The sequence below is a fragment of the Clinocottus analis genome, unplaced genomic scaffold (genome assembly GCF_023055335.1).
Source record: "Clinocottus analis isolate CAN_PGR_092001 unplaced genomic scaffold, fCliAna1.0.p SCAF_23, whole genome shotgun sequence".
NCBI classification, from domain to species: Eukaryota; Metazoa; Chordata; class Actinopteri; order Perciformes; family Cottidae; genus Clinocottus; species Clinocottus analis.
The window spans coordinates 9,844,395-9,865,211 of NW_027175965.1; the positions used below are offsets into that span (position 1 = coordinate 9,844,395).

At 41.2% G+C, this 20,817-nt stretch overlaps 2 protein-coding genes across 2 annotated transcripts; both read left to right on the forward strand.

Annotated features, from left to right (window-relative positions):
• Positions 1 to 67: 67 nt before the first annotated feature.
• On the forward strand, positions 68 to 2,913 carry polr2h (RNA polymerase II, I and III subunit H). Its single transcript, XM_068589831.1, has 6 exons — positions 68 to 272; positions 633 to 725; positions 1,177 to 1,260; positions 1,446 to 1,539; positions 1,658 to 1,741; positions 2,509 to 2,913. The coding sequence occupies exons 2-6, from the start codon at positions 653 to 655 to the stop codon at positions 2,624 to 2,626; spliced, it is 453 nt and encodes a 150-aa protein (XP_068445932.1). The 5' UTR covers positions 68 to 272; positions 633 to 652; the 3' UTR covers positions 2,627 to 2,913.
• Positions 2,914 to 4,737: 1,824 nt separating this feature from the next.
• On the forward strand, positions 4,738 to 11,565 carry mfsd8l1 (major facilitator superfamily domain containing 8-like 1). The gene is made up of 11 exons (XM_068589824.1): positions 4,738 to 4,978; positions 5,672 to 5,857; positions 6,456 to 6,518; positions 6,687 to 6,806; positions 7,095 to 7,174; positions 7,261 to 7,609; positions 7,713 to 7,786; positions 8,041 to 8,254; positions 8,527 to 8,649; positions 8,750 to 8,880; positions 9,884 to 11,565. Exons 1-11 carry the CDS (start codon positions 4,903 to 4,905, stop codon positions 9,962 to 9,964), a joined length of 1,497 nt encoding a protein of 498 aa, XP_068445925.1. The 5' UTR covers positions 4,738 to 4,902; the 3' UTR covers positions 9,965 to 11,565.
• The last annotated feature ends 9,252 nt before the right edge of the window (positions 11,566 to 20,817 follow it).

The window sequence follows — 20,817 nt, forward strand, 5'->3', positions numbered from 1 at the left end:
CATTTTCAACATTAGTCGGTTAATCCACCTTAATTTCTATTTTCAACCGGAAGTAGTTGTTGTTTGAGGTCGAGCACATTTCTCCGCGGCACAATCCTCCAGTCTGGTGTGACGGTACAACTGGGTTTCAAGACAGTGACGCTAATGAATGAAGTTGTACTCAAACGAGTTTTCTAGCGCACATTGTAGACCGTAACGCTGCCACAGAGAGAACCGGGGTGACTGACTTACTTCTGTTCACAATACAACACCAAGACGTCATCTTATCTGAGGTAAGCTTGGGAAGCGTGTGCTCACAACCTGCTGAAGCTAACAGCTAGCCTGGTTGTGGGATTCGTTAGAAGTTGAAACGTTGCACGTTACGAGACCCTCAGAGTTGGTCAAGTGATAACTCAGCTTCTCTTTGGATCAACTCTGTTAACTTAACACCGACTGAGAGTTCAAACGTTATGTAAAGCTAGAGTTGATGCTCATGCATGGACTCTAACATTATGGAGGTTCATGTTCGTCAGTGTTATTCAACTAGTGTTAGTGTCGTGAAGTGTTTCTCTCTGTTATCACTATTAGTGTATCTGTTTAGTTGATCTCAACAAAGCTGGCATAATGATATTCTTTGTATTTTTCCTTCCCAGGTCCAAAAACCAGGACAGAGATGGCTGGAATTCTGTTTGAAGATATCTTTGATGTAAAAGACATTGATCCCGATGGCAAGAAGTTTGACAGAGGTGCGTGAAATGTCGTTATAAATTGATCAGGTAGTCAACAATCAGCCACATTATTCTTAAAATAAACCCAAATATGACTTGATTTAAAAGTCATTATAAAGTCGACCATCTATCAAGCTACAGCCCCAGATGCATATTTGTAGATTGATTCTTGTTCTGAGTTTGTACTCATGGGTGAATGCACTTATTGCTTTGGATGAAAGTGTCAGATAAATCTACTGTAATGGTGCTTGTGGTCAATCATACAGCTTCAACCATCTACATTTTAGTTATTTTTTGTTGATGCCGCTTCTTTCCTTTGATGTGATTCATGTGCATGTTTATGTATTTCACCTGCAAAAGGTATTTACCTATATTCATATTTAGTTACTATTGTGTAATCTGTGTAGTTTCAATTCAACTGCTAATTAACTAATTCAACATCTGCTGCCGCTTGTTTTTCTCTCTAAAGTATCTCGTCTGCATTGTGAAAGTGAATCTTTTAAGATGGACCTCATCTTGGATGTGAACATTCAAATCTATCCGGTTGATCTTGGTAAGAGCAATATGTTGGGTTTTTTTTGGATATTTATTTCAAGGTAAATAAAGATTCAAAGCTAAATGTTACTCTTACCTCCTATGTTGGCACCCTTTCATAAGCCAAGTAGTATACTTAAATGACCCAGGGTGTCCATGCCCACAATAGAAACTCACTTTCTTGCATGTGTCCATTTCATTAAGGTGACAAGTTCAGGCTGGTTATTGCCAGCACGTTGTACGAAGATGGAACGCCAGACGACGGAGAGTACAATCCTCAGGACGACCGGCCGTCTCGGTAAGACATTTGCTCTTCACTTATTGACGCATGCCATCAGTGCATGTATTTTCTCCTGTGATATACAATGTTTTATGTTTAGAGATGGACTCTCATTTAACTGTGTTTACATTCCCAGAGCGGACCAGTTCGATTATGTGATGTACGGGAAGGTTTACAAGATTGAGGGCGATGAGACTTCAACAGAAGCAGCGACGCGCCTGTGAGTGATGTTTCCCTCTTATACTTAAGCTATGACGTGAAGCTAGTGTTATTATAATACAAAATGCATAAACCATTAGCATAATGTTAAGTAGCATTGCAGTTATTATTGATAGGTTATTTCTGCAATAATTCCACAGAACTATATTGAAATTAGCACAGAAACATAGATGCAAATGATTTTTCAGCATTTTGGCCTCCAGACATGGCGAAGAAAAAAAACATTAAACAAAATTAAAAATAATTGCTTAAAAGATTCTGTCTTGGGCTCTTATTGTGTTTAGGTACAGCCCAACTGGATTGTTTGATGCCTTTATTGGCATGACGAAAGCTCTAAAAAATCCACCTTGTTCCGATAAACTATTGCACTTTTTTTGCAGAAATGATATTTGTGATCTTTGTGAAAGTTTTCATGACGAAAACAAGTTAAAAAACAAAAATATTATCCTGCTAAATAAATGCCAGAAAAACAATCATGTCTGGTTCTACTGTAGATATATATTCATACTATAATAACATCTGACATTATGAGAAGAAAAACATCGTATACAGCATTTCAGTGGATTGTCATTCGTCCACTATTTTCTGCAAATGATCACCATCAGTTGTCTCTCACTGATTCAAAGTCATTAACCTGCACAACAATCATCTTTGTGAGAGATGATGATGATGATGATGATGATGATATATTATGTATCAGTTGTTATCGACATTGGAATCATTCATTTGTGACTTTCATCACATTTCATGGATGTGCCCTTCTTTCAGCTCTGCCTATGTGTCTTTTGGCGGCCTCCTCATGAGACTCCAGGGAGACGCCAACAACCTCCACGGCTTTGAGGTGGACGCCAGGGTTTACCTCCTCATGAAGAAACTGGCCTTCTAAAGCTCAGCGCTGCATCCTCAATGGCCACAATCAACTTTAAAGTCCCTAAGAACTGTACACTGAAGCTTTTGTATTCTCAAATCTGCAGCACACGATCATCATCCACGTAGAGGCTGAAGAAAACACGTTTAGTTTTTTACTCTTTTAGTTACAAAATGTTTCCTTCGAAGAGATGGACCACAGATTAGACTGTGAGACTTAAGAACTACTGCAACCTCCATCTGCCGGCAAACTGTAAATAAAAATTTCTTTTATACATAATTCTCACCTTTTTAAATATATATTTGTTTTTATCTTGGCATTCTTTTTGTTTTATTAACTGATCATATACCTCAGCATCTGTTTTAGGCTCTCACACATGTGTTATATTTATTAACGGCGTTCCGCAATATTTGTACTGCAGTGAAAAGGGCGGGAAAGTATTTTTATATAGAAGAAAAATATATAATTGATAAATCTTGAACCACATCAAATAGTATTAATTCATAGCATACATGTATGCAGTCATTCTTCCAACCAGTAAATGAAGCCTTGACACGTTTGCTGGATCTGTGATCCAGACACAGCTTTGAAAAGTTCAAATTTAAAACGGGGTTCAGAGTTACTGGAAACCGCTCGCAGCAAAAGGTTTATAATTAAAATGGTTAGACAATAATTATGTTTATCCTGCTGTCGTCAGAACGAGGAGCTGCAACTTTATTTGGCTTTTATGTTCTCCCGCTTTGCAAACGTCTTCCTTGTGTTCTTCCATCCCACAGACCCACGCTGACACCTTCCTTCACCCCTCTTTGTTCCTTATCGCAGTGATCAAGCAGAACATGTGGAGCGGCCTTTTGTTCTTACTGCTTGTCTCTGCAAATGGCAAACTACTAGTGCCTTAAACAATGTTCAAGAACGAAAAGACAGGAGAAGATTGAATGCTTTAATTGCCGTTTCATCTTTTGAAGAGACAAATATAGAAGTCAGATCGGATCTCATCGTTTGTCAAATTGTATAAAACCTAATTTGCTCATTCGTTTGACTGTTGAGTCAATCTGCAGATTTGGTGTTAAACTTGCAGACAGATTGTAAAGAAAGACTTGACTTGATGAGCTTTGTGTAACATGAATAAATCCCCAGATGAATCATTGAGTAAAACATTCCAAGTTGAGATGTTGACGAGATCCTCTGGCAAAGAATGTAGGAAGTTAGAATGTCTAACTTGTGTAATGGTACATCATTACCCAGCATGCCATAGGCAAAGGTCCGACTGCAGCAATCTAAAATGTGGATCCTCATGAGACAGAAGATTCAATAAAGGGTGAAGAGGCAGCTTGTGTGTGTAACAGGCATCTTAATGTCAGCTGTAATTGCTGTCACAGGACGAGGGGGAACATTGCTCACGACTCACAACATTGGAACGTAGCTGAAGAATAAGCTTTCCTCAACAAAAAAGAACAATGCATGATATCACTGCAATGACCAAGTTATTAGAATAATATAAATGTTGGGCTTTCTATCATAAATAATGGATGTGAATGGTTTAATTCAGTGCTTTTCACCATGAGTCCTCTTTTCAGGATGGACATGCATCCGAAACAGCATTTTCTAAATAGTTTTTCCTTTACATAAACATAGAATAACAACATTGGAGCATTAATGGTGTCCTGGCTGTGTTGTCCTGTATTAGATGATCCAACTGAAAGACTCCCATTTTGGATTATTTGCTTTTCTGCAGTGTAATCTGACTAGGTTTAGCTTCTGTTGCCTCTTTATGCCAATTTTCTACAACTAATGTTTACTTTGCAACACTTGGGAGCATTCCCAAAGCTTTTTAATTTAATAATTTCCCCTCAGGACATTTCCTTATTTCCAATAATTTCCCCGTGAACATTACATTAAACTCGCAGAAGGATCCATCAATTAGCATCCTCATTAAACTGCCGGGCAATTGCGCACACGTGCATCCAATCCTCCGGGAGGGCGGGGTCAGCTGCTTCCAGCCCGCCGGAAGTGATGTATTCGGGTCAGACTGCGCAGGAGCTCCCGAGCCGCTCGCTTGCTCGTCGGGGCTGGTGCTTCCAGTCAAACCGGTCCACGGACTTTACTGAACTTCACCGGTTTGCAGCACAATACTCGCTGCTTTTCTCCACAAGTCAGACACATTTCAAACTGGCTGCGCACAGCTTGGTGAGATGTCGCTGCGCGTGGATCAGTCTGCGGTGCGTGCGTGATTCATGTCCACAGACCGGAATGAACATGGACCTTCAGGTGTAGGATTATAGCAGCGAAACACGATGGATAATCCACGCAAAAGGAAGCTGACATTCTTCACCATTGGACTCATTTTTCTTCTGAGCGGTGTGGAATATGGTAAACTTCGTTTTTAATGAATGACGCTCCCTTTAAAATCTACATGTTGAAATGTTTGTGTTGCCATGTTTGATTCCGTATTGCAGATAAAGTTCTCACGCTTCATAACTGAACAATGGTTCCTTATGTAAAGTGCTTTAAAGGTCCTTCGGTGTTGTTATAATGGAAACACCTTTAACCACACTGCTTAACACCTCAGTACAATCCAGAAGGAGATGGTTTCCAGGACTCTTGTGTTGGATTGCGTTTCACTGCACATGTGTTTTTGTTCTTGGTCACTGGCTGTAGATATAATGGAGGTTCCTCATTGGACACCAGCAGGCTGTAGTGTGTTATGACCCAAGAGGTTCATTTGGATGCATTGCGTCAGCACCATGGATGCATTGACATGGAGAAGGAGCTCATGGACCGAGAACTAAACGCACAGACATCTATAATGTGTTTCAGCCACAGATACACATCACGAGTGTTGCAATAGAAACTGATAAGATGCCTCATGGATGCAAACACAACAGAGCGTTGACGACACAAAGGAACTGATGACAACAGATGACTCGGCATCGCTGAGTTATATCAGAAGTGTAGGATCAGCAGATTTGTATTGCAATGTTCACTTCATGTGTGTCCAGACTGAAGTGTAGCACTACTTCAGGAGGCGGATCAAACTAATTGTGCTTTCTTTTGAGTCCTCAGCGGTAATATTGCCCACCATATGGAAGTATTTGCAGACACTGGATGCACCGCCCTACTTCCTGGGCTTGGCCCTGTCGGCGTTCAGCTTGAGCGGCCTCCTGACGGGCCCGCTGTTCGGCCTCTGGTCCGACCGGACGCGGACCACCAAGAAGATCATCCTGTTTGCCAACCTGTTTGAGATGATTGGTGAGTCCATCGTATTTGAGTTTACACTACTATAGCGCCTTGAAACCGTATTCCTATTTTAAACTTTTGGAAACTCCTGCGCCCATTTTAAGTCCCAGCATGCCCCATCCAGACAATCTCTTGGCATACAATATGTACTTTTTCCATTTTTGAACCAAAAATGAACCATTTTTGGACTGAAACTCCTTCCTAACAGGACAAGACTTTGTTTTATTGTGATTGTTGTTGCAGGTTCTGATTCTTTAGGTCCTAATCTTTCCAAAAAGGTGTCTTATTGACGCTCCAGGAGGCATTTTGGGTAATCTGGCTCATATCATGCTGGATGTTCATAGTTACCATCAAAATATCTTTAAGTGATTTTTATTTTTATTGTTTTCTTGCAGAAATGCATTTTTTTCCCCAAGATTTTGCTGAAGAAATGCATACATTAAACACAAGTACTGGAAGTAATTTGACGACTCAAACACAGGGAAAAAAGTCTTGTAGACAAAAATTGGTTCCTCAGTTTTCAACGGGTTAAAAGCACAACATAATTTCTCTAAGTGTGTTATTATTATACATGGCTGACTTTATTTTTCTCCAACGTTTTGCTCTACAGGTAATTTTATGTACTTCATGGGCTTCTCCAAGTGGCTGTTACTGTCGAGCAGACTCGTGGCAGGTGGGAATGCACCGAATTACTCATTTAGCCTAAATGTTCATGTAAAGATTACACTTCTAGCTTGTAAATACAATGTTTGGTTCAGCATATTTGAGATGTGACTCATATTCAACCCAACCCCAATGTTTCAGTGCTTTAATTTACTCATGAAATATGTATTTTCCCCAGGCATCGGCACCGGCGCCGGCTCGTCCATCTTCGGCTTCCTGACCCGAAGCACGTCCCCTCAGGACCGCGCCACCGCCTTCGCTGCCGTCATGGCATGTCGACAAGCCGGCCTTCTGATTGGTCAGCTCTGCTTTCTTATGACGCGTTTCAAAGTCTGCCGGCGGATCATTTGAGTTTATTTGTTATGAACTGCAATCAAGTTATGATCCTTACACAGAAAATAAGATGATTACCTTTCACAGTCAACACAGTGACTGCTTCGAACTCACGAGAAAATGTTGATAATAATTTATCAATGCAGCTGAAAACCAACACATGGACTGTATGATTGTGGTTGCTTTTAGATTACTTTACAACTATTGCAGTGTAATGTGTTTAAAATGCATGTTTTAACATTGTTTGACACAGGTCCAGCATTTAACATCTTCCTGCGGCTGTGTGACTTCCAGCTGGGTCCTTTCATGATCAATAAGTACACTGCCCCAGGGGTAAGCGTCCGCACACAGCTGCTTCCTCTCTTTAGTGCATCCTTTGCTCCCTCGAAGACGCTCTGACTCTTCATCATCTCCTGCAGTTGTTCATGTGCCTGATGTGGACTCTTCTTCAAGTGGCCGTGATCTTCATGTACTGGGACCTTCTGCCTCTGGAGAAGGAGAAGGCCAAAGGGAGTCCGACGAGCCGCAGCCGGGAGCAGGACGACGACCAAGGGTTCGTGGAAGAGGACAACGGCGAGGAGAAGCCGCTGATGGGGCCGCGGGACCGGGGCGGCTCCTACGGCTCGGTGCTGGCATCCGACCCGCCCGGATACGACTCCTCTTCTGCCTCCAACGAGTCGTTGAGTCGCGCCTCGCCGCCGGCGTCTCCGGTGCCGCCAGAGGGCCCAACGTCTTCCAGCCCGTTTAAGAATTTCAGCATATCCCGAGGTGGGCGGCGACCTCGTGTCAATATCATAAACAGTCAGAGAAAAGTTCTAAAACACATAATGGAAATTTTAAATAAAAATAATGTCTCTGACCCTCTTGGTAGAGTTCATGAGAGAAGAAGTGGTCGTGCTGCTGGCTGCTCAGTTCACCACCCTCTTCAATCAGACAGCGCTGGAGGTACACACACATACACACACACACACATACACACACTTTAGTTAAAGATCACTTTCCTAAAACTAGCAGCTGTATTTCTGCTTTCAATGAGTTGATTGATTCATAAGTGAAACCATGCTGCGATATGAATTATTCTGAGTTTGCTTCAGACAGTTTTACTTTTTAAGTTTTTGTTTTCTGCACTTTGTGACAAATGGCGTGTTAATATGTGCTTGTATGCACTTTACCAAGAGCTCCACACGTTTCCTCCTCAGACCATGGTGACCCCGATGACCCAGAAGTACTTCAACTACGGCGAGCTGGAGAACAGCGTGATGTACTGCCTGTGCGGCGTGGAGGTGATCGCTGGCTTCCTGTTTGTGCGCTGGCTGAGCCAGCGTGTCACCGAGCGCGTCGTCCTGGTCGTCGGTCTGGCCATCTGCAACATCTCAGCTGTCTGGTGCATCATCTTCATGGCTAACCCTCAAGGTCAGACTTTGATTGTACACGTATGTCTTCATCAATTGTACCTGACGCTGCTACAACACCTGATCTCACACAAAGAGTCGCTTTAATGGTGCAGAATTCACTGGTGTAGTCTGTTTATATGAACAACTTTACTAATGTAGAACATTCTTAAAGCCTCCAAACACGGTCTTGAATACCGTCGACGTTTCCACAACAATCTGCTTGATTAAACATTTGAAATGTCCCATTGGAAGTTGTCTGCTCGTCTCAGTGTCTCGTGGTTTCTGCTGCAGGTGGTTTCGAATTGCAGCTGACGGAGTTCATCATTGGAGTATTTCTGCAGGTTTTGGGTTTGCCGTTTGTCGCCGTGGCTCAGGTTTCCCTCTTCTCTAAAATCACTTCAGAGAAAACACAAGGTGAGAAACCGCTCCATCTGTTGGAGGGTAGAAAGCGTTGCGTGTTGGGAAGTGCATCCTGTCCCTCGTGTTGAGTCTTTGGGCCTTCCTTGCTTTGCAGGTTTCAGTCAGGGCGTGCGGCGCTCTGTGGGAGGTCTGGCCACCATCCTGGGCCCCCTGTGGGCGGCCGGCCTGACCGAGAACCTGTACATCATGATGGGTGTGATGATGGCGCTGCTGATGCTGATAACGGTATGCGACAGCAGGCTGGAGGACAGAGAATGTGTCGCTCTAGTTTCTGTCTCAAGCTCAAATTACAAGGACAGTTTGAATTGTTCTTGCAGCAATAATTTAATTAGAATAACTAGGAAACACAGCGCATGAAAGGGTTTCCATGTAGGAAGAGATGAGTCAACGTCTTATAGCCAGCAGCGTCTTGCGCTCTGCAACAAACCAACTTATCGAGATGCTCATGATGCCTCTAATGGAGCTGAAGCGTGCAAACCAGAGTCCAGCAGCCGGATGTTTCCCCTCACTGAGAGGAAGAGAAGCTGAGTGTGTACGCCTGCTAGGAGTGTGTGTGCACTTTGAAACAGGTGAAACTGAGTCCACCTTTCTTTTTAATTGGGCCCACTGGGAAGCTCCCTTCACAGCCGTCGTCTCTGTCCATGTTTTCATTGTTAATGACGTGCCGTGACATCACCGACGGTCTGAAGCTTTAAGGTTTCTCCAAATCTGTCGGCTGCAAAATGAATCCTGACACCCGAGTGCAGGACAGCGCTTTGTGTGAAGATCTGTTATTTGGTCAGGCATCAGACTTTTTAATATTATCCTAATTTATCATTTTCTCTATGGAAGCCCATTTCTGCCACACAAAAAAATTCTGCTTTTTTTTAAAAAAAAAAAAAATTTTGCTGACTTTCTATCATGACTTTTTTTTTTTGTTCATGATTATGACTTTTTTTTAATCATACTTTTTTTGTCTTTTTTTTTTTTTTTTTTTTGGGTCATACTTTTTTTTTTTTTTTTTTTTGTCGTGATTTTTTTTTTGTCACAATTATGACTATTTTTGTGCGGAAATGGACCTCCATAGTTTTCAGATTCCTGAAAAATCTTTTTTTAGAAACTTATTTTCATGAGATTTAAATTGAGTTAATCCCAGAGATCTGAGAAGATGAAAGAGAAGAACAAGACGTTCCAACACTGTAGTTTTCTCTTGTTGTCTCTTCTTGTTGTAACTCGTCGTCTCTCTCAGGTGATGCTGGCCTTCTCTTACGACCGGCTGGTCGCTCCGGCTCCAGAGGAGCAAGCGGACGACTCGGACCACTGCGGCTAATGCCGTGCAGTAAAAGAGATGGAAGGTAGCCTCTTACAAACGTAATATCTGTATCCAAAGACGATCTGTATTTTCTTAATGCGAGACACTGTGCGTTCTCGCATGTATACACATTATGACCGAGGAACAATAAAAATGGTCGCTGGGACTTTGGACCACTTTGTTCGTGATGCATTTATGTTCCATGTTTTTGGTTTCACTGGCAAACAAACATCTTCTGTCATAACTTCCAGACTCTGAATGGCAGCTTGTCTTCCATCTTCTTTCTTTCCCTTCTTCCTGTGCACAACGGAAGATTCCCTCTCCTGCAGCAGCACACGCCTCCGTCCTCCTCGGGCTCATTTACAATCCAACTGCTCTGCTTTGTCTGCAGAGATTAATGAAAACACTAATATGTCTCCATGTACATTTCCAATGGAAATATGGACTCTTGCTGCATGTGCAGGCTGCAGATGAACATTTCTATTCTTCTGTGCTCTGAATGACTCGCTGAGTGTTTGTGGAGCTCTTGAGCTGTAAGGAAATAAATGAGATGTTTTGATACTTGATTTAAAAAAAAAAATTCAAATATTTATCAAGCTCACAGAAAAGAATCTGGTGGATGAAATTACCAAATGTTTTTTGTGTGTCGGGATTAATACTGAAAACCGGCTTATTATCCTCAAATTTAAAATACTTTTAGTAGTTTAGACCAAAATCTACTGATATTTATTCCGTCTGCGTCTGTTTTATATTGAAGTACAGAAATATGTGAGAACTTTTATTTTGCTTCAGGTCTTTTTTTCTTTTAGCTATTGAGTTTTGTGCTTTGTTAATTAATACTTCCATTGGCGCGGTGTGATAAGTCGCTGTCTAAAATAACTATAACACTCACATAAAAGAACTGAATTCTTGTTTCAACTATTTATCGTTAGTTTTTATCATCTCGTTCTGCGGTTGAAGCCTCACGGCAATAAACTTCTCCGTGAAACACAAAGGAGATTATAATTCTAATCTTCCTGGTTTAAAGGCTGACAGGATGAGTTTAGGGTTCTGATTTACAAAAAACCTCATTGTTTGTAGTACATAACGTCAACACTAGTGGGCGCTCTTAGTCTTTCTATCCCGTCTTCCTCTGTCGTAGTGTAAACTGAGTTACTCCATGAGGTCGTCTGCTCTTTCCCACTAACGCTTTTGGGGAAAACTGCTTCATTGGGAACTTTGTTGTGCATCAATATTATACTAGCTTTGGGTTGCAGTACACAAAATGTACACAAAATATACACCAATCAGGGAAATGACTGTTTTAGACTTGACATGTAATTTGTTGCGGTTAATGATTATAATCACAAAACATTTTATAAGCTTTGAGATTTATTTTCATGTGTATGATGCATTTATTTAATTTTTGTACATGTTTTGTCCTCTGACATGAACATGAAACCTGTTTTTAATTTCTCTAGACAAAAGATTGTAACTTCTATTGCACGACATCAGCTTGTGCTTAATTATTAAAACCTAAAATAAAACATGGTATTAATTGTAACATAATTTACAAGAAAAAGTATATGTATATATATGATGTAGTAATACATTTATATTTAATATACAGTGTTTAAGATCATGCGTTTTTTTTTTCTTAAAACAATACAGGTTCTATATATATATATATATATATATATATATATATATATATATATATATATATATATATATATAAAAATTTGGTTTGAGATCGTGTTGCCAGATTAATTTTACGAAAACATCTTTTCTTTGTTTTCTAATTAATAATTTTATTCAATTCATTGATGTTTTTTTTAACGATTGTTTAAAAATATGTTTGGTTATCAGATTCCTAACATGGATATCATCATTCTAATTTTATATTTTCATTTTAAATGTATTATTTCTTAGGTCTAGTATTTTTTCATACAAACAAAATATAATTTATTTTTATGTTAAACATAAATTGTAACAAATCAGAGTTTATATTACTAATTGTCAATAATGTTGATAATATTAATGACTGTCTAATCTAAATCTTAATTAAAAACATAATCATCTGTAATCTAAGTCTTTTTGTTATCAATGTTCATTTCCACCGCATGTGTTATATTAAATTTACCATCCTGTAGAATCATTTTAAGTGACATAATTTTCTTGTTTTTAATATATGGATATTTCTGTAATAATAATCTATAAATGTGCAATTTGTAATGTACAAATAATCATAATTTATTTGTATTTATTTACACTACATAATGTATAAATATTAGTTTTCTTTGCAGTTGTATAATGCAAATTTAATGAAATGTGTTTGTCTGCAATTATATTTAAAAAATAGCATGCATTATACAAAAAAATACATTTTAATCAACATTTGCTTATTGATACATCAACATAATATATTCAATTTATAGTACAAGGAATCTGATTTAATAAATGAACCTCAGGCCTTTATTTGCAAATGATTTTACATTTCAGCATGTTTTTACAAACGAGCACGTTTCTCACCGGCTGCTCTTCACGCCGTCTGGACGGTTACGTGAGTGGACGGCGCCCGCTGGGGGTCGCTGTGACCTCGCCGTGACCTCGCCGCCAGAAGCAGGAAGTAGGCCGCGGCCGTGTCTTCCTCTCTCGTGACGAGGCGGCGTCTGCCTGCTGACGCGGTGGCGAGGGGGCGTGGCCTTGGACGTGAACTTTTGTTGAACCCGTTTTCGTGTTGGGCGGGGCTCAGAAATGTTACGACACAGAGCCAGTTAAAGGGATATTTGTTTGTTTTCCCTAACTGGAACACCCCCGATCTCTCACACACACTCACACACACACACACACACACACACACACACACACACACACACACACACACACACACACACACACACACTCACAGCCTGCAGCGGCCGTCTGACCGGGCGGTGACCTCGCGTATCGGGGTCACGAGTACAGAACACGTTGTGTGTCATAGCGGCAGCGGTTGTCGGGTAGAGTTTGATGCGCTCGCTCCTCCTTCCTGCCAATCACAGGGACGCAGACGAGACATTTACAGCCAAATTAAACGATGAGAAGGGACGTGAACTTCCCATGAACTGTGTTTTTCTTCAACGCGAGGGCAGCGAGAGTTCAGTGGGACTTAAACGTCTTTTTAAAAAAAAGGTTTATGGCATTCCCCTCGCTGGGTTTGGTTATCGTGGGGATGGATCTGGTGATGCACTGCGACACGGAGGCCAGCTCAGTCCCACATACATATTTTACTCCTGGGAGTAAAGGCCTCAGCCGCCACTTTCTCCACATCGCCGCTGTTTCTCGCTCTTGCCCTTTACGAGACCCTCCGTTCATTCACAGCTGAGCCGGTCATGAAAAACACCTTCAATTTGGTCATTATAAGACTTTCATGACGGCGGTTGAGATGGGTAATAAATGGACTGAAGGGCTCTTAAAGCCGGACTTCAAAGCTTTTCGAGCTGCCGAGCGGATGAAATATTTAGTTTGTGCTCTAGTGTCGCGGCTTCTTAATGTTTTCGCAAAAACTTCTCGAGCCGCGCTCAAATCAAAATGGTGGCACGGACAGAAACCTGTGAAAGTGTGTGAGTGTCCCCGCGCGAGCGGCGCTTGAAACCTGTGTTAATAATACATATGTCACTTCGCAGAGCAAGTCGGTTATGGGAAGAAAAAAAGGGACAAGCACAGTGCTTGAGTTGTGGTTAAAGCCTGCGGGACGCCTGCCAGACACAACGAAGGGTAAAACACAATCTCATGCCACAAATAGACTTCAACCTCGTTGCTTCAGGTCAAAAGGTCATCTAGAGGATCCAGTTTGCTTCAGTTTGCTGTGAGAAATGGAAATCCAGAGGAAAATTGCACTCTATTTCTTGTCACCCAGGGCTGTGCGGCGTGCAGGACGGCTATCAGAAAGGTTGTGCAACGCTTCTTGTGTCTGGATGAATAATGCAGTCTGGTGGCCGGTGGCCGGGCCGCCTCGGGCCGGGTGGAGCGAGCCGGCCGGCCGGCTGCTGTTGTTGTGCTGAGAGTTCTGTGTCACGCTCCAGTCGTCTTCAGCGCTGGAAGTTTCCTCCTAACGACATTCCTTCCCCTTCCCTTTGATCGTAAGACGTCGTGCTCTCGCTCTCGCTCCGTAACGCCGACGGTCTTTTTGATCCTTAACGAGCTGCTGGTTCTGTTTCAAGGCCTGACCCGCGTGGTCAACGAGAGCGGAGCGGCTCGGGAGGGATTTAGGACGCTTGTGTCCCATTTGACACCGTTTCCAACTCTTCAGGTTGTCTGGTCTATTAAAAAAATACCAAGTTGTGCTTTTCATCGCGCTGCTATTCTTTCTTCTGTCCTTTCTTTCATGCATCTCACTGAATCGCCCAATTCCTCACATGAAGCCTTTGGTTGGATGCGTTGGATGCTCTGGAGGTATAGAAATGAGATTATTTGTCGAGGTAAACACATTATGAATGGAGTCAAAAAGTTGTTTTTTTTAACTCTGGCCCAGAAATAACGAAACAAAGGAGAAGAGGAGCCACCGAGCAGCGAGAGCGCCAGGAAAATATAATCGCCTTATACTTTGTCTTTTGTTGTCTTTGAAGTTTACTGAGCGGGAATATTTCCTGAATATATTTTCTATTCAGAGTTGACAAATATCCCTATTTTTGTCACACACTTCTGACAAGTTGTGACGAGCGTCATCCCACCCAGCGATGCTCCTCCATCCTCCTCCATCCTCCTCCATCCTCCATCCTCCTCCATCCTCGCCCCCTCTGCTCCCACAGCACAGATTACAGCCCATCTGCATCACCAGAGCCCGGCCTCGCTAAGCCGGTGGGAGCCCCGCTCAGCGAGGCGCCGCCGCCATTGTTAACCCTGATTAACTTGATGTGGCGTTCAGTCGAGGGAACAGTGTGAAAATCAAGCCAGCGCCGTGACCCACTGCCCTGCCGCTGAACCGGAGGGAATCGGGCAAACTTGGGGACGGCAGATGGGAACAGGAGCCAAGAAAAGAGGGAGAGGGAGAGAGAGAGAGAGGGAGAGAGAGAGGGAGAGGGAGAGAGAGAGAGAGAGAGAGAGAGAGAGAGGGAGAGGGAGAGGGAGAGAGAGAGAGAGAGAGAGAGAGAGAGAGGAGTGAAAACAATTAAAAACGAGTGATTCAAAGAGATTAAGGCGGCTTGACGCTTCTAAATATTACGCTGGAGGAACATATATATATATAGATATATATGCATATATATATATATATATATATATATATACATATATGCATATATACACATATATTTATATGCATATATTTATATATGCATATATATAGATATATGCATATATAATGTGTTGAAAACTGGGTGTTGGTTACAATATGGACTACAGCGTTAAAACATAAAGTGTTTTTCTGCAGAGCTGCTGGATGCAACAGGACATGAAAGATTCAGCTATAGTGACATCATCATGACAGAAGAGACGGGTTTATGTTTGCTGCATATTTTTACATTTTGTAAACGCAGACCAGCTTCATTTCCCTTCATTAAAATAAGGATGTGTTGTGTGTTTTGTCCCCAACTCGCTGAGAGTTGAGGACAAAAGAGGAACCCGGATTGTTTCTGCTCCGACCGGCTCGTATTGTAAATAATTAAAGACTATAAATTCCTTGTCGGATAACATTTAACAGGGAGGAGATACACAGCAGCGTATTAAATCATAACGCAGGCCTTCCAGTTGGGTGTCCTTTGAATCATTTCTCACAGAGGAAACTTAAATCTGATCTGCTTGCACATGAAGATGCGTCCGCTCGTCTCTCTTCTGCGTCGCCGCCAGCGGCTGCGTCTCAAAGGTCAAGTCAGACCAGATGTCACGGCCTTCATATCGTCATCGTGACATCACCGAGCTGACAGGAAGCCGTCGGGCGTGTCGCCGGGCAGGAGTTCATCTTGTGTGTTGGAGTTTAAGCTTCATGTAGAAATACTGGACGTTGAACCCACGAGACCTGCTGCACCTGAACGGGGAAAAGCTCTCAGCTCATCTGGTTCAGAGACAATACATTGTGTGTTTTTACAATTTAAATCAAATATAGGTGCAGATATTTATGGAATGCATACCATTTTCATTCCCAGTGTCCATGTGAGCGTCCGTAGTCGTGGGTTTGTACGCTTGTCCAGAGTCAGAGAGATCAGACTTCTGGCTTTTCCTTCCCGAACAACCGACGACAACCGAGACCACACACAGACTGAGAGGACGCTTCATTTATTCACTTCATTTATTCACTTCATTTATTCACTTCATTTATTCACTTCATTTGGGTAGACGAGTCGTATGAATTTAAACTTAAAATTGGATCTATTTAGGCACTTAATAAATAAACCACTACGCTTTATTTTACACGCTTTCTATTGGAAATAAAGGCCCAATTTTTTAAATGCAGTTAAGGTTTTTATAATAAACAAATTATATTAAATGTGCCAAAAAAAATAAGAAAATGACTATTAACATGTCACTGTGGCTGTCATGGTGGGATGGGGTTGTTATTATTTATTATTTTATATATTTGGAAATATACAATAAACAAACACAGAGATAATAACATTGATTTCTGTCTCTTCCCTCCATCAGATCCTGATATTTCTCATAATAATGAAGCTTTTGGTTTTATAAACTAAACCTGCTTCCTTTGTTAAACTCCACACTGTTTTATCATCACACTGCGTACAATAACAGCGTAAATATCCAAGTGAAGAGTATGTTTCATATTTGTTGACATAGTTTCATGAAGGAGAGACGTTTTAATTTGAAGGAGTTGCAGGTTTGATGACGGTCGCTTTGTTTCAGGAGCCTGAACGTGGAACTGGAGGAAAAGCAGCGAGTCTGCAGGAGACGAGACGTAGAGAGGACGAGCTCGTCATCGTCACAACATCATGAAATGAGATTAAAGGACAACAGCAGTGAGTTGAAACCCATTTACTTCACTTCAAACATCCTTTATGACAATGAAGTGTTTTAAAACGACGCCGTCGTGGTTTTAAAGTTTGTTTTTAGCCCAACGAGCTTTTGGTTTCCATCAAAATCAGTTGCAGACTCTTTAAACTGGTTGAGGTTGTGTAATCCATCACAGTCACTGATTCCAGCAGTTTCTTTATTGTTACAAGGTAATCCTGTTTAAATGCAGATTAATAGGAAAAGTCTGGAGTGTGTTTTCTCAACGATAACGCAGCTTTGACAAATCCTGAAACTATGCAGCGCAGATTACATGAATGTAAAGTTCAAGTGCTGAAAGGTGCACAAACACTTCAGGAAACAGTTGAACTATTATTAGTTATGATAGGAAACTATTACTACTAGTTATGATAGGAAACTATTACTACTAGTTATGATAGGAAACTATTACTACAAGTTATGATAGGAAACTATTACTACTAGTTATGATAGGAAACTATTACTACGAGTTATGATAGGAAACTATTACTACTAGTTATGATAGGAAACTATTACTACTAGTTATGAAACATTTACTTGGGGACTAAATGGCTGCAAGTAAAAATGTAGATGTTCTTATATTAAAATCCTATATTTAGGTGTTTTGTGTACATTCATGTGTCAGTACGTGTTGGACGGATGTCGTCACATTATTATTATTATTATTATTATTATTATTGATATCAATAAACCATGTTGTTCTGTCTGATGGGAACATTCCTCTGATGTCTTGACAAAGACTAAAAGCCTGAAGCATTGAGTCTCAGCTTTAAACTGCAGTTTGTTTCATTAGAAGTGAGAAATTAAAGTGAACAAACTGAAACAGAAAGTAAAGCCTCTGCACACTGAGCAGTAGTTAACAGATGATCCTCTGCAGTCAAGTTGTTTTATTCAGTTGCTCTGAACTCTTTTTAAGTTGCACCACAAACTGAGCTTAAGTTGCTGCAGATTGATTCCTTCAGAGCTGCAGCAACTCACCTCGAGCTCAGCAACTCACACTGGAGGACATCCTCCTTTTGTACCAGCGTCGTGTGAGAACGTCGTGTTTCTCCGCCTGTTGTTCGTCCGGCTGGACGCCGAGAGACTCAGACAGCAGGCTGAGAGAGCAGCGAGGCAACGTGTCAGGCAGCAACTGAGGCAGCAACTGAGGCAGCAACAGAGGCAGCAACTGAGGCAGCAACAGAGGCAGCAACTGAGGCAGCAACTGAGGCAGCAACAGAGGCAGCAACTGAGGCAGCAACTGAGGCAGCAACAGAGGCAGCAACAGAGGCAGCAACTGAGGCAGCAACAGAGGCAGCAGGAGTTGAAGCAGCAACTGAGGCAGCAACTGAGGCAGCAACAGAGGCAGCAACTGAGGCAGCAGGAGTTGACGCAGCGACCCGGGACGAAGCGCAGCGGACAGCAGCAGGTTGATGTGATCGGACAGTGCTATGTTGTTAAATTGCTCATTAAATCCAATTAGCGAGAGGTGGAGGGAGACAGAAGGGAGGGAGTGGAGGAGGCAGCGGACTTCATCCTGAGGAAGACTGCGTGCCAAGTCGAGCAGGTGACAACACTCTGACCTCCTGACCTGTGGTGGGACTCCCCACGTCGCCTCTCTTTCCCAACCTTCTCCTCCCCTCGTTCTTCCCCTCATCCTCCTCCGCCTCCTCCTCCTCCTCCTCCTCCTCCTCCTCCTCCCCCTCCTCTTCCTCCCCCTCCCTTTGTCTTTGAGCCGTCGTGGTGAGCTGTGATGGTGGCGGACACGACAGAGAGCAACAGGTCGGACCAGCACCGTCAGGCCAATGAACGTCTCTTTAAATTACAGGAAACCATCGGCTGAGTGTTGCTCTCGTGTTGTGCCGAGACAGCGCAGTCACACCGGAGCTGTGCCAAGACAAACGCCACACAATGACACCGCACAACACCACACAACACCACACAACACCACACAACACCACACAACACCACACAACACCACACAACACCACACAACACCACACCACACCACACCACACAACACCACACAACACCACACAACACCACACAACACCACACAACACCGCCCTGCTGAGGCCTCTCAACGACCTCGCTGTGAGAGTTCGTCGTGAACAAAGCTCTTTAATAATCCATCCTCAGTTTCCTCACTCGCAGTTTCGCTTTCTTCTCATTTTAATCTTTTTCCTCTTCATGGTTTATAATGTTTTTGTCTCTGAAATAGAAAATAGAGTGCATTGGTTAAGCACAAACAAAGCAGGACGCATTATGAGAGACTTTGATGCCTCTTCTGTGGGTCTGTTGATCTGTGACGTCATAGTTTACTCGTCATCACGTCGCTGCTCTTCTGCTCTTTGTTTTTCCTCATCTGTCACGTTGCCTGTTAATCTAAGGTATGATCATATAAGGTATTTATCATGTAGCTAACTGAGAAACTGTACTTTCTTTTGAAATGGACCTAAATTAATAACTTATAAATTATAATATATAAACGTGTGACATGGTGTTACAGCTGGAAGGGTCTCAGAGTTTAATGTGCTGAGCTTTATTTCTGTATTATCTGCTTTTCTTTTCATAATGTTTTAGTTTAACTCGTGTATGTTCATCAGCGTCTTTGCTCTCGCGTATCTTTCTGTTCTTTCTGTAGATATTTACTCGTTCTTTCTGGGTCTGAATACAGATTATATTATATTATTATCTTTATATTTTTTGCTTTAAATGACTTGTTTTGGACTCAGGAGCTGCTTTGGTTTCAGTCTCTGAGTTATCGCTGCAGAAACGTTCTTCACTTCTTTTCCTGTTAAAGGAAAACAATGAAAGTTTTTTTTAATGGACTCAAACAGTGAAAACATATATATTTATTATTTAACTGCCTTTGATTAATGAAGCTGCTGCTTTACCAGGAATATTGTTTCTGACTGAAGCGTCAAACTCAAACACTGACTGTGTTGTTGCGGCCAAAAGCATTTTAATTAAAACTATTTAAAAAGCAGCAACATCCTCTCAAGTATTTAAAAATAAAGAAATACGTTGAAGTATATTTTATGTTATCTTTATATCTTCATAAGTGCAGTTAATGCTAAAGTTTTGAGATATTACAGATGAATTATGAAGCATTTCATATTTAATAATACACACTATTTAGAATGAATTATTAACTTTACTCATTACTTTGGAAAAGTGAAATCCAACATTGAATAAAAATAAATAAATGACTCAAATAAATACGAAACACTCGTTCTTTTCTGTATTGCATTTAATAAATAGTCATATTTAATAAATGTTTAACATTTTATAATACACAATAATACAATAGAAATTAATGGTTTGGTTGTAAGTTTGAAGTATTTTTATTAAGTTTTAATACAAATAGAACAAATACATTAAAACAAATATATGTTCATATTGTATTCAGTGCTGGTGAGAAGTGAATTACATGTATTAAATTAATAGTTTAATATACACGTTGTACATATTATACACGTTGTACACGTTATACACGTTGTACACGTTGTACATGTTGTACACGTTGTACACGTTGTACACGTTGTGCATATTGTACATGTTGTACATGTTGCAGCAGCTTGATAGAAGTTCAACTACATTCACAATTTTCCTCCATAAAATAAAATACATATTTAATGTTTAATATTGTTTCTCTCCTTTTCATCAATAATCTTTCATCAATAATCTGTCAGGCGTTACCTTTACCTCCATGTTCCTCCTCTCAGCATCGTCATCTTCAGCGAGTTGAAGACTTTTTTACTCGTTAAGATTAAACAAGTCAGATGTTTCAAACCTGCTGAGTCTCATTTCTAGAAGTAATTTAAATGGTAAGAAAAAAAAGTGTGAATATTTCATCTCCTTGGATTATGAATATTAACACATTTAATGGCCTTTTTTACTCTAAAGTGGAACTTTTTGGTTTTCTATTT